The sequence below is a fragment of the Diadema antillarum genome, unplaced genomic scaffold (assembly GCF_040938485.1).
Source record: "Diadema antillarum isolate AM-2024a unplaced genomic scaffold, OU_Dant_1.0 seq00000696_RagTag, whole genome shotgun sequence".
Classification (NCBI taxonomy): Eukaryota; Metazoa; Echinodermata; class Echinoidea; order Diadematoida; family Diadematidae; genus Diadema; species Diadema antillarum.
This window is the reverse complement of record NW_027271601.1, coordinates 1,971,469-1,985,924: the sequence shown is the minus strand read 5'-3', so window position 1 is coordinate 1,985,924 and position 14,456 is coordinate 1,971,469. Positions and strand designations below refer to the sequence as shown.

At 37.6% G+C, this 14,456-nt stretch overlaps 1 protein-coding gene across 1 annotated transcript; it reads right to left on the bottom strand.

Moving 5' to 3' along the window:
• Positions 1-4,180: 4,180 nt before the first annotated feature.
• Positions 4,181-14,209, bottom strand: LOC139737577 (uncharacterized). The gene is made up of 4 exons (XM_071648259.1): positions 14,133-14,209; positions 12,254-12,690; positions 6,200-6,307; positions 4,181-5,230 (listed from the first exon to the last, which is right to left on the bottom strand). Exons 1-4 carry the CDS (start codon positions 14,203-14,205, stop codon positions 4,181-4,183), a joined length of 1,668 nt encoding a protein of 555 aa, XP_071504360.1. The 5' UTR covers positions 14,206-14,209.
• Between the last annotated feature and the right edge of the window lie 247 nt (positions 14,210-14,456).

The window sequence follows — 14,456 nt, the reverse complement described above, 5'->3', positions numbered from 1 at the left end:
GCAAATATGAGTTATTTGTCAGTGCTGGCATCTTAAAAATCCATGCGCTGAACTTTGTTCAAGAGAGACATATGATATCATAGTTCTTACAATAAGTTTTATGACATTCAGTGGCAGTTCATGTTATTTATTATTTATGTACCTAGAAAGAGATCATTACTGTGGTTTTTTTTTTTTTTTTTTTTTTTTTTTTTTTGCTGTAAAGGGTATGAAAATCAAATGCCTGTTTGTCTGAAGTTTTATGTCTTGTGCAGCCCACTGGATCTTTATCCACTGCAACAGCGTAAAGCTTTGCTTTAATTTTGTGATATATTGTGTACATATGTTTAAAGGACATGCATACAATCGTAAATACAAATTTTGTACTGTAGTCAGGAGGGATCTACTGGAAAGGATCTCACAATTATGTGTATGACTTTGTGTGCTTGTCTTTGATGATGTGATCACATACAAACACAGAAGATTTAATATTGTCAGATCACATTTTATGAAGCTTTCATATCTATCATGTGCTTTATGACAAGATATGTTGTATATATATGTCAAGATTAATCTTTTGAGCATTCTTTAATCTTAGAATGACGGCTTAGTTGTGAGTTTAGTTAAAATTGCCATGATACCAAACAAATACTGAGATGGAGGTACTATACAGTGAAAACACTGCTAGGTTTGACAGGTACACAAAATTTCATTGCTTTGTACTTGCCATTGCTTTTTGGAATAATTTTATGCTATTCAGGCTATTGTATAGACATTGTGTGTATTGATAGAATGTCTGAAATACAAAATGTACATGCAGTATGCAACATTATCTGTATATGTGACAAGGAACTGAGTTGTTTCAAGAAATTTTTAGACTCATGCAAATGATACTTGAATTCTTCTACATAGATTTGTGATAAATCTGACAAGAGCTAAGTATATTGTATATAAAAACATGTATTTTGGGGATTGTTGAAATTGTCCTCTCCAGTTGCATTTAGGACGTACACCGTAATTATACATTTTATATGCATTTATATGCATGTTCTTTTCCTGAGACTGAAGATGAGGGGATTTGCAAAAGAAGTGAAATGTTGATTACTACATTGTGCACTTTAAATGTAACATTGTTCTTCAGATTACACTTTCTCTTTAAAAAAAAAAAATCAAATCCTGAGTATCTTTGTTAACTGTATACTTGTGTTTATGTCATATGATACTATAGAATCTTCTGTTCATATACAGAGTATTCTTTTATTCAACACAGTGTATTATTTGCTCAGTATAACCTCTCCCACTTTATTTTCTCATTTCCGTCTTTTTATTTCATTTTCGTATTCTGTCCTTGTCCGTTACTCCGACTGGTCAAACAAGGTCTCAAATATCTGTGTAGTTATGTTTTGACTGATAACAAAATAAATGTCAGAGTATATTTCTTTGTTCAAATTATTAGGTGTATGTACTTCGTATTTCCATGTACAATGCAGTGTGCAGTTGGTACAAAATTTAATGTGTACACCCAAATTCCCTCTGGATTCTTATCTGAGCACAAGGCAAAACTTTTGCAGGATGAAGAATACTTTAGTATAAATTGGATACATCATAAAGAGACTTAGTAGAGTTTCATTAATGACAAGTACATGACACCACTTATACCAGTATACTTGTATTTCACAATAAGACATTTTCCAGAAAGATATTTCATGAATTTATTTACAAATGCACCAAACAGAAAAAGGTATTTACACACAATTGTTTTACTTGGCTGAGCCACACAACTGAAATCGACTACCGAAAGACAAGTCTGACTTGAATTTCATGTACATAACATGAATTTAACATGTACATATTGTACTTTTACAAAAAGACTTGGTAAACACACATAGATAGTATACAGCTGAATAAATACATGCTGCTGTTTTTTTCAAAGGAGAGAACGGCTCGTGACGAGAGGGAAAAAAATCATTAAATGATTGGAATCATCTCCTTAAGACAGTTTTCCCCTGTATACATCAAGGTCAAGGATGCTTCTAGGGGTAGTAGGTCACTGAGTCTCCTATTGCACCAAGATAGATCACAATGATTGCAGAGGAAACTTTGTATTCTCAAAAGAGATAAATCAGGGTTCACATGCAAAGAAAAAACATCTACAATTGTATAAAAATGTATAATAAATCACCACCACCGATATCTGGGCGCTTGAGTTGAATTCCTAAAACGACGATATGCAGAGCTAAATTTCTACAAAGTTCACATGCCCCGGAGGAATAAATCTGAGTAATCATCACCTTACTGCGCTGCATGAACGAATCTGAGTATCTACTACTTTTTATCAAAACAACGGCAAGAAAGCCGAGTTCTATTAATACTGAGTGTGTATTCATATCTCAACAGAACTAATCATGGATCACCAATGTTATCTTTAGTGTACAAGACCTTGAGGCACCTGCAAACATCATTGCTTGGGATATTCTCCATTTTATTAAGACGCGTGGATCGCACGCGTTTACAATGATTATACGTACTGGCAGGTAATGATAGTAAAAGGAAAAAAAAAACCAAAAAACGAGATAACAATAATCATTCTTATGAAAATAGAGATTTCTTTTGCATAACATTCAACTTGGGAAGTGTCGAATGTGTTTTGGTTGAAATACCGAAAATTAATACAGTGTAAACCCAATTTTCCCGGTTCTCTTCGATATCGAGAGTGACGGTGACAAACGTTACTCTCGGAACTCCAGCTGAACCAATAAAAACACGAAAGTAATTCTAGATACAGACAATACATGTAGGCCTACTGTATCACCTACATGCATGTTTCACCTATATGAGCTCTTATTCTATTTAGCCAAGTACACTGTACAAGTCAACAGTTAATGATTTAAGGCTAACGTGATGCCTAAATACCAGTCTTAATAAGTGTTACGATTGATATTATTCAAGGACACTGCAGGTGCGTACAGAGATCCATTATATATGATTGAAATGCATGAATCCCAACCAGACAAAATTGCCATACTATATTCCTTTTTTGACAAAACAAGAGAAAAATTGCCAGAGGAGGCAAATCTGTTATCACAGGAGTGAAAGATGAATATTCAAGGCAGATATCATTAAATGACAGCCAATGTTTAGTATTTCAGTCTTTTCTAAGGAAGATAAGAGAAGGATTGGCAAAATTCAAGCATATAAAAGAGATTAAAAGACTCTTTGGTCGCCAGACTCGGAGAAGATACCCTCGCCTTCCCAGGTCTTTTTGAATTTGACACATTCTTTTATCATAGCTGTCGCAATGATACAGTATCTTATCGAAGTTGAAAGAGATTCCAATAGATTTTGTACTGCCTTGATAAATAGCAGCGAAGAAAAATATTTTTTCTCAATGACAGAAGCAGCAAGCAGGTTTAAGTTAAATCACATGATCATATGAATAAAGTATTTTGCTGTGTTTTATGTTTTACTTCCACTTTTTTCCCGTTGGCTTCGCTAAACAAACATACAAACAAACAAACAAACAAACGCAATGCTGGAATAGATTTCCCCTTCTAAGTACAACATACACACAAGTTCTTGACACTTAACACTTCATAAATAAAAGAGTGTCAACGTCGTCGGATGTGGAAAATGCAAAATTGTAAGATCGAATTCATCTGTGGCCACCGATCTCACGCTAATAAATAAATTGATGGACATCTTCAAACGTCCTGCTAAAGTTAAATAAGGCAACTACCAGCCATGGAATGAACGAGATATGATTGTAATTTGGCAAGCTATATAATAATAATGTACTTTACATGATGCTATGACTGTGTTACATTTGGACTGTCTCCCGTAACGTGTCATAATATTTTTTAAAAAGCCAAATTTTGAATGAACGTCGTCATCAATGAAACTGAACAATTTTCAAAGCGAGCAAAATAATTCTCTTACAGTCAGACATTCAAAAAATAGACGGCAAAGTTAAGCAATGAAAGCTACGACACAGTCGATCATACAAATTGAACATAAATATGACTTATGATCTTATTGGGTACAGCGATGACATAGTACAGATGTCATGGCACGGCGAATTGTGGAGCTGTGCAATTAGTAAGGACTACTCCAATGTACAAATTGACTTAATAGAACGATGAAAGAAGGTACTGTCGGTGCCTTAGTACGGTATATAAATAACTGAAATGTAATTGCGTGTGTGTCAAGATGATGTGGGTGGGTTGATATCGTTTCCCGCTTTGTGATGGGAATTTGATACGAGGTTACCATGGCAGCCGATTTGTTCACTCTGAACTGGAGCCTCGTATGTAGCGCCCTCTGCGGTGAAACTCTCACTCGCAAACGGGCGACTATCGAACAATTCAAGGTCTATTGCACTTGTTCCTGGCGATGGTACATCAGAGTTTTCTATGATGACCCAGTCTTCTGGGGACGAGACACCCAAAAGAGCTGAGAAGGAGAGCGTCAATGGGGCCTCCTCTGGCTCGTCAGAAATTTCACCACCGAAGCCGCGGCTGAGATCGGTGCTCACCCCAGTCGACTCCCCGAGTGATCTTCCTTGTATTGGTTCCTCAATCTGAGGAGTGCCCGAGGTCTGGTTAGGGATGTGAATGTCGTGACAGTCGGCAACCGGAAAAGAAAGATCGCCAGGTCCGATATCACCGTCGCCGAGGTATTGCTTCACAAACGACGACGAGAGAGGATCCTCGTCGTCATCCATTTCGGGAGTGGGAGGAACCAAAGGAGGGAATACAGCCTGAAAGACATCGGTGGTGACGTCCGTCGTGTCGACGCTAATCGATGATGCCATGCAACTGGCGACGTCATCGGAAGCGTCTAACGTGGGTATGTCCATGGACGTCATTGAGGTGCAAGGATGGGGGAATATTGGTGCGTCGTTCAAGCTCGTGGGTGTTAGCAAAGCTGGCGTCGACGGCTCCGTACTGCTCTGACTCCACGTCGTGGACGGCGTGGGGGACACATGCGATACCGAAGCATATCCCGATGACGATGCTGTGCTGGCCGTAGACGTTCTCGCTATCGTATCGCTCGCGACAGCTTTCGTTGACGTAGACAGACGAGTTCTCTTCGCGTCGGATGCCTCGACATCCAGTGACGTTGTCATCGCGGATTGCTTAAGGCAGTTTGGCGAGTGCATGTCGAGGAGGAACTGAAGCTTCGTACGCTCCGCTTCCAAACTTTTCATCTCACTGCGGAGCTGGGCGTTGGCCGTTTCAAGCTCCTGAGCTTCCTGGACAATTCAACAAAAATCAACCAAAATGAAGGATTTGCCGGAAGATCGGGACAACAATAGCAGACATCAATCTAATTACGTTTGAAATGGTCTCAATTGAAAGATTGTTTTAATTCTCCAGACTTATTCATGCTGTCAATTGACTATCTCGCACAATCGTGGTTGCATAGGTGTACTAAAAAAAAATAATTCGCATTGAATTCGCTGAATAAATTTTTGATGCGGAGTAAAACATATCCAGACTAATGAGACACAATGCACACTCTCACCATGATCATAATCTGTGTTAATGTTGTAAGTAAAATATCGTCGTCTTAAACAAGGACACAATCATCTCCCATGGTAGCATTATTCGTCTTTTTTTTTTTCTGTCATCAAACAGCAAGAGAACAAAACATTTCATATCCAGCCTTTTTAAATACTAAGATTGGAGAAATGCTGCATCCTTCCTTTCATTCTACGACTTAGAATATTGGTTGAACTTTCAAAAATTTTGTCACAATCAATTGCAAATTACCTGTTCTTGCAACTGATTGTGACAAAATGAACTTTCAACCAGTTGATATTCCAATCAGATGAATCTTTTGGTGACTTAGAATATCACGATACGCCATGAAGGCATGATATAAGCAGTGTTCTTGTCGCAGTTTGAGCAGTGATTCCAGTCAAGCCTTTGTCAATTCAAAAACAGAAAATCTTCTACAACATAGACAGCCAATAAAAAGTCGGTGCTAAGTACTTTTCAAGTGACATCACAACTATGAAAAGGACATGTTAAGAGGTCCAACAGACGCCATATTTGACGATGTACTGGCAAGTTATCCTACAACTGAGATCCCTGCTCCATCACTAGTGCACCGATTTTGTTTCAGTGCTTGCTTGTTTGGGTTTCGTTTGTTTTTACGTGAATGACTTGGTGAGTAAAAAGAAGTTCTCGAACCTATGGCTATGTCTAAAAATACGTACTTCAACCAGCCTCTCCACAGCATGTCGTTTCTTGCTCCGGCACTTGGCAGCCGCCGATCGATTTCTTTCCTTCTGCTGTTCTCTTCTCGTCTCTTCCTCTGGGGTCAACTGTGTGCAGAGGGAACAAGAAAAAAAAACAACAAAAAATAGATAATAAATTGGTGAACTCATGATGGTAATCAATGGGGGAATTCCCTGATTTTGTGTTGTTTGTTTGTCTGTTTGTTTGTTTGTTTGTTTGTTTTGCGATAGGACATGCATGGAAAGTGCTATCGTGTTGTAGTTGATGACAGAACGTCGTAAATGACAACTACCAAAGGTTTAGGCCAACATGGGGAGATATAAAACTTTGATTATCATGGCAATACCGTGAGTAAGTGCCACGATTTTATATGTCATGTACTGCCTACGGAGGCATCGCTTGTCCAGATATCCTAGATTATAGAAATGCAAATCGCCGCAGTTTACGTCGAGTATGAAAGATATCTTATTGTTCATATCAACATTATATGCATGTTATATAGGGCGACCCTTTCTGTGAAAAGGTGCTGCTCATAATATATTTAATGGCTAAAATATAACGAGCTTTTGAAACAAATCAAGTTAGGATAAATGTATCAACCAGTGATACACAATAATGCCCAGTTTTCTTCCTGTCATTCTTATCCTTCTTAACATGCAGCTGATTATTTTGCGTTGCCTCATTAGAAATCTCAAACTAAGCTTATTCCTGATTTTGAGAGTCCTGCATTTCCGGTTAACTTTAATGGGTGCAATCATTAGGCCTACTTAGCTTTAACCTGATTCTTCATTCTACGTAATATTATAAGAGGACACGTTTGCTTCCATTGACATAAATGTGATTGATTCAGATGCACAGCGTCGGATAACACCTCACGACACTCATTGACACCACCGAGACACTATGCACCATGACATCAATATCGTGGTATTACACCGGTGTCAGTTCACTTAACACCACAACACCATTTTATGGTACACCAATTTCTACACCTGTGTGGATACAGTGATCACTATAATGACTACAATGTCGGTGCTGATAAAAAGGTGCAACATGCCTACACACATTATGGCACACACACCATGTCACTGGTTCCAGCCCACCATGTACCTCGACAACGCACTCGTCTTTCGCACACACCGGTCAGTCTATGGTGTTTGGTGACAACACTGCACGGTGTAAAATAACAGCAAAATCTTTGAACCACCAGGATAGAGTGTTTCGTCATGATCACTGTCATCATAATAGTCATCTATTTTTTTACATTCTTCTGAACTGCTGTCAACACACCTCCCTCAGTTTTTGTCTGTCTATCCATTTGCATCTCTCCCCCTGTAGATCCCCCTAGATCCCCCTCTCTCTATCTTTCTCTCTTTCACACTCTGTTGAAGGTATTGTTTACCATTTTGAACAGTGATTTAAAAAAAATGTTCGAGTTATCACATTTGATGCATATGTCGGTCAGTTGTGTCACAAAACATCCTACAATACAAGAATTTCGCAATAAAGCCAAAAATGTAAGGAGACGTCACTGTTTTTCTCACTAAACCATTTAGTCAAGAAACATTTTTATTAAAACCACTGTTCACATTTTGTATATTTAACAATACTTAACATTAATTATACTGATTCAAATTTTTACATCGGTTGTTTCTATCCCTTACTCACATTTTAGAACTATTTTGAATCACTAAAGCTGTGTTTTTGTTTCATCTACAAAAGTCATCCTCTATACCATTTGCCGCCAGGCACATGTTGACCTAGCCCGACCAGACGCCGTGCGCAGCACGGCGCGACTTGCCGTGCACCGACAAGGTTGTGTATAGTTAGTGTAGATGCAGTCCGTTGATCACCTCTCTGTTCATCCATTTACCATCTCTCTTTTCCAGTAACAATTAGTTCCGTAAATATAAGTGCATATATTTTTTTAATACATTGTATTGTTTTTTTTTTGAATCTGTATTGATAACAAACATGTGTTATTAGAAATGAAATTTCATCTGATTTGAATTGAATTGGTATGTATTATTTCAGATTCATTCAGATTCAGATTCAGATCATATTGTCTCTCCAGTTTGATAGTACAAGCTATATTCTGAATGTTCACATGGTGGAACTGACAGTATTGTTTCAGAAACAACTGAGGATAAAGTTTAATTCATCCGGAGCAATCCGAACCTTTTCCCACCTGATTTTCGACTCTCGCAGTTATAACACGGCAATTGCAGATTTTTTAATTCTAATCTCTGTATATCATTCTATTCTCCATTTTACTGTATTTAGATGAATTATATGTATAAATGAAGAAACAAACTGGTAATGTATTTTTGGCCAATAAAGCATGAGTTTATTCGACTCAAATCTCAAGTCTTGACAAGACTCCTGAAGAAGGCGTAGGACGCCGAAAATTTGCATCGAATAAACTCATTCTTTATTGGCCAAAAATGCATTACCAGTTTGTTTCTTCATTTCTTCGTGGAGCCAATACGTGATATCTCAATATATATATGTATATATATATATATATATATATATATATATGCACATAATATGTGCATAATTGTATAATTGTTTATGAATATTTGCATATTGCACATGCTATTTCTTTCTTTTCTTCTTTTTTTTTGTTCTGTAACCCCCTTACCCATGAGTCACCTGGTCTATAAAAATATTTCCGGTATCAGTCCATCGGAATTAGGACCAAGAGTTTCTGAAAATAGAAAGTAGAAGTAGGCCATGGGAACGAATTCCTCTTATTGGGCTCAAAACAGACTGAGAATGCATTCGTTACCCAAGACACTGCTAATACTGTTTATTCTCTATTGAAACGGCTCCTCCGCAAGCGACTGCAAACAATAGGTACATGGTGGTGATACATTTCGGTTTGACGTCACCCTTTTGTCGGCGTTTTTGACGAAACCTGTGCTAGCCCTCGAAGAGTGGTGTGGTCTTACGTAACAGTACAATACCGCTCGATCAACTTGTCGTCACATCTATAGATTGAACTGTCTGTCAGTTGGACTCTAACAGCAAACTGCTGATATCCAACTACAATAGCTAGCTACCGGTAACTGGTATGCGCCAATACATGACCTGAAAATTGGAATACATTTATTGATTGTGCAGAGCATGACAGAGTGTAACGGGACTGCTTTATTTTTAGCAGTCGGCAATGATTTCAGATTATACAGTGGCCACATAAAAATCATCTGCATATAGAACAACGATTGTCAGTCATCTCTGGATACAGTTAAAAGCATTATTTACCATTTGCAGATTAAACAAAGACCCAGCTTTAATGCTTCAAAATAGTTCTAAAACGTGAGTTGGGGTTGGAAATAATCAATGTAAAAATGTTAATCAGTATAATCAATGTTAAGTATTGTTATATATACAAAATGTGAACAATAGTTATAATGAAATTGTTTCTAGACTAAACCATCTATACAGATATGGTTTATTGAGAAAAACAGCGATATCTCCGTACATTTTAGGCTTTAGTGCGAAATTTTTATATGGCAGGATGTTTTGTGATACAACAGACCTACACATATATGCATCAAATGTGATAACTCGAACATTTTTTAATCACTGCTCCCAATAATAAACACTACCTTTAATCTTCGTTTCCTGTTCTGGTGAATGAATTGAGAGACACGCCTTCTTTTTAGTCTCCTCATACCTGCACTGTTAATGGTCTTCATGTACCTCACTGGTTTAGATTAACTTATCCAATATTAGTCGCGATCCAATAAGTGTTGTGTCCTCTGCATAACTTTTTTCTCTCTCCTATTAACAATTTGATGGCAGGAAAATTACAGAACATCATTCTGTCCTAAATGTCCATAACGGTCGAAGGCTCCTTGCTTGATAATCAAAACGCATTTTCGGTAGGTAATTTTTGAGAGTACTGTCTTTTTATGACACATAGGACATCATTATCTCATCCCATCGTGCATTTCAATATGGCCTTCCTTCAATTTGACTGGATTTTGCCTTTGTTTCTGCTTTTTGTGAAAGCTGCCTCGTATGAAAGTTGTCACATTACATTAACAGCAAAAGAAAAAAATGCACACACACACACACACACACACACACACACAGTGATGACGTCACAATCTCCGGGTCATGTCTACTATTGTCATAGGTTTGGAAGACGTAATCTTTAGTTAGTACTGTTACCAGACATTCATTAAAATTCTTGATATCTTAACTATGATGCATGTATCTAATTTCGTAGTTTCGTCAATAAATATCCGGAAAATCCTTGCGTAATACACTCAGCAAAAAAATAAAGTAAACACTTTTTCGAGGTCATATTTTTCATAGAAGGTTTTGATGAAAATCAATGTATTATATACCATATTAAAGGTAATTTAATTGGCTATTAAGCTCATAGGTTAATTAAAAGGGAAACTTTACGCATGAGTGAGCACGTTCGTTTTTGTCCTCCAAGGCACAAAATTAAAAATTGCAAAAATTGACATGTTCTCTTTCATTCGCAAATGACCTTCACGATATAACATTGACAACAAAAGACCAGTTTAACACAATGAGAGACATGAATGAAATAGGAAAAATAAATTTTTGTTCTCTTTATTTCTTTATTAACACTAAGAAAAACAATCTGGGAAACTAAAGGGGAAAAACAAGAATTTTCTGTCAAGTCAAACTTCAAATGACATAGGGAATAAAAAGCATAAAGATGATTAGATGAGCAGAATTTCTTTATTTATTTTATTTTAGTCTAGTGATTTAAAATCCATGTGACAATTTCAAGAACCAAACATTATTTACAATTTCCTAATTTGAAAAAAGGCTCAAATTTCTACCATTTTTGTTAATTTAAACTTCTTCTCTTATTTCATTTGAATTTAGATTTGACATAAGAAGCGTTATTTTCCTCCATTATTTTTAGCCTTCATTAGTCTTTTGGGCTTTAAAGATATCATAGAGATCAAAGGTTTGTTTTTTGCAACTTAATTCATGTTTCTTTTTTCGTGAAATTTGTTGTTTGTTCTTATTGTTTCATGGAAGAGCACATACGCATGAATGGCAACTTGTTCAGTTTTGCAATTTTTACTTTTGTGCCCCGGAAGAGAAAAACGATGGTGCTCACTCATGCGTTAAGTTTCCCTTTTTGTTGACCTACCAGGTTGATAGCCAATTAAATTACCTTCAATATGGTATATAATACTTTAGCTTTCAGCGAAATATTCTATGAGAAATCCAAACTTGAAAAAGCGTTTACTTTCTTTTTTTTGCTGAGTGTATAATTCATTTCCTGTGTATTTAGACTTCGTTTGAATCGAGAAACGTCATGAATTTTAGCACAGCCAGTAAGATAGCATACTCTGCAACGTGTTGTCTTTACTTATTTTCAACACCCCAAGCTTAAGTTCGTGTGTCCCTTTTGTAACCCTGAAAATTAGATTCCTTTCACAAGCTGGTATATTGCAGAGGTAGGTGAGTCAGACCTTTCCTCAGAATAATAAAACCGGAAACTCCTTTATGATGGAGGGGAGAGCACCACTATTAGTCTATAGATTTCCAGTGAATTTATTCGGACCCCCCCCCCCCCCCCCCCCCCCAAAAAAAAAAAAAAAAAATCCAACCGTTATTCTTGGTACAAAAAGGGAGGGTATTCTCGAGTGGCAGGGGATTAAACTGTTTTATATTTCTTCAAAAAAGAAGGGGGAAAAAACCAACTCGAAGGTGCATTACCATCAAATTTCATACATGATATTGGGAGACATCATTTTTTTTCAACCATGCAAAATGTCATGACGCTTCCAAAAAGGATATGCGACCTTTGAATGTCAATGCATGTAATAGAATAGAGCTGGAGACATATCTTAAAAAAGCTTTTGACTAATCTGAGCAAACACGTGCATCATTCTGTATCCTATTGTGACCTCATCTTTTACATGATATTGTATAATCACCTCACTGTCTTTCTCTCTCTACCTATCTATCCACCAGTCTACACGTCTATTAATCTCTGAATTCTTTTGATCGTTTTATAATCTAACCTGGCTAGGTGGTTTTGGCTCAAAGTCAATTCGCACGTCTGGTAGTCCGTGTGTCTTTCTCCTCGACACGATAGCCTGCTTCAGCTCTTCCTTCACCAGCGGGCTGATGTCGAAGTTAGCCCAGTCCGACCCGCTGCAAACTGAAGCAGAGTCGCTCTGCTGGTCCGATGCAGAATCCGATTGTGTGAGGACTGACGACTGCGAATCGCTCTCCGTCAACGAGGGCATGCGCGTCCGGTACGGGCCGGGGTTGGTTGGAGTGATGGGAGGGCCGAGGAACGAGGTGGGGGTGTGGGGAGTTCCTGGAGTTATGGGTGTGGCAGGGGTCTGTGGAGCATCAGGTGTGGTCGGAGTATGGGCGTTGCTGGTGCTTTGGACATGATCGGCAGCCTGAGATTGGCTTAGACGCCCATCACTTCTTATCATGTCTTCAAACTCTATGGAGAAACGATGAGATCGGAAAGAAGAGTACAATATTTAGATGTCTTGTTTCTCCTTAAAACACGATGTAAAACAAACAAGCTTTATCCAGGCAACTCTTTTAATCTCGTGGAGGCCTGCTCATACACAAGATCAATAGGATTTTAGGATGTTGGGTATGAGTGCCTTAAATGAAAAAAAAAAATTAATGGACTAAGACCTTAACCAATGTTACTAAAAGTTTGAATAGTGCAAATATATCGCTCTTTATCTGTTTCCTTCAATTATTCTGTCGCTTGCAATTTCGCTCCCTCACCCCCCCCCCATATCTCATCTCCAATTTGGTATTCACGTAGGCCTATATTATATCCGCCCTATCAATGAATAAAATGTGACAGAATTCAGAGGGCGAGTTCTTAGTGGGAGAAACGAGTGTAACGCTTTGCAACCACAATTCTTTCTTTCTTTCTTTTTTTTTGTCATCAATCATAACTTATGAAATGAAATGGTCCATCCATGGTTTCGTTTGCTTTCTTCAGACTCTCCTGCTAACGGGCTTGTCCCCTTTATCTGACCTCCGACCTCCCTTTCTCATACTCAAAGCAAGCTTCAAAGCGCAAACAAATGGACGAGTTGCCGGAAGTCGGCGAGTCGACTACAAGGGAAACCGTCGAGTCGATAAATTGGGAACTGCAGTATCGGAACTATTTCTTTTTTATCCCCATTTTCTCCAGTTGATGAAGTGGACAAATACTCTACCAATTTTATTACATCTTTAAAAAAAAAGATCCCATCTGTATACTCTGAATAAAAGTAAAATTAGACCCCATGGTTTTGATAGAGTAATATTAAGCAAACTAAAAAAAAAAAGAAGAAGAAAGAATCGAATTGGGCATGAATAAGTACGATGTTTCACAAAGTCAAAAGTGTTCACAGGACTATACGGTCACAATTACATTGTGCAAACTAGTTGATATCATCGACCATTTCTTTTGTTGACATGTAAACAAATATTCGTTAATTTCAATTTTTAATGGAAACGGAATGGAAGGAGTGACGTGTAACATATTACAGAATGCACCTTTTTTTTTGTAATGAGCTAGCAAGGGTATCTCTAAAGATTTTATCTTTTAATTTTTGTTTTGTTTTTGTGTTATTGTGCGGCGATAATATCGTCAGTTTATCTAATTTGCATAAGAGGTTGCGACCATTTTCAAGAAGTCATGAATACTTTGGTAGTTCATGGCTTTAAAAAAAATCCATGAGTTTTGAACTTTCTTTTCCAATTTAAAGATTGCAACAACAACAACAAAAAAAAGAAAAATCTTTTCTTGTGAAAATTTTACTGCTCTGGTTGTTTGATTGGACCGTGGTTATCAATTTCAGATCGAACGCAGAATGGATTTTCAGTTTAATTAAGCTCCCTGTCTCAGCGGGTCTTGACCCTCGATCACCTCACCTCTTAGGATGGTTGGTCGGCCGTCGGGGGATACGCAGTGGTCGATCGAATCTGGCATCGAGTACGGCCCCATGAGGTCACTTGGACGAGGATTGGGTGACGAGGGTCAAGGGTCAAGGGTCACCGAGAGGAGTTAACAGAACGCCTGGAAACAAGATTAAAATGATGACTATGAAAAGTATATGATCATTGTCGCTCTTCAGCAAATTGCCATTCTCTTTGTCTTCTTTTCTGCTTGTAATTATTATCATTATCAATATCATATGTATTATTTCAGCGTCATCACTATTGGCAAAGGAAATATAAATCATTATCATGGAAGTC

Coding starts and splice junctions, on each gene's coding strand:
- LOC139737577 (XM_071648259.1), bottom strand. CDS start 14,205: ATGGGGCCGTACTCGATGCCAGATTCGATCGACCACTGCGTATCCCCC. Junction 6,308..12,253: donor AGCCAAAACCACCTAGCCAG/GTTAGATTATAA, acceptor CTCTGCACACAG/TTGACCCCAGAGGAAGAGAC. Junction 5,231..6,199: donor CTGTGGAGAGGCTGGTTGAA/GTACGTATTTTT, acceptor TGAATTGTCCAG/GAAGCTCAGGAGCTTGAAAC.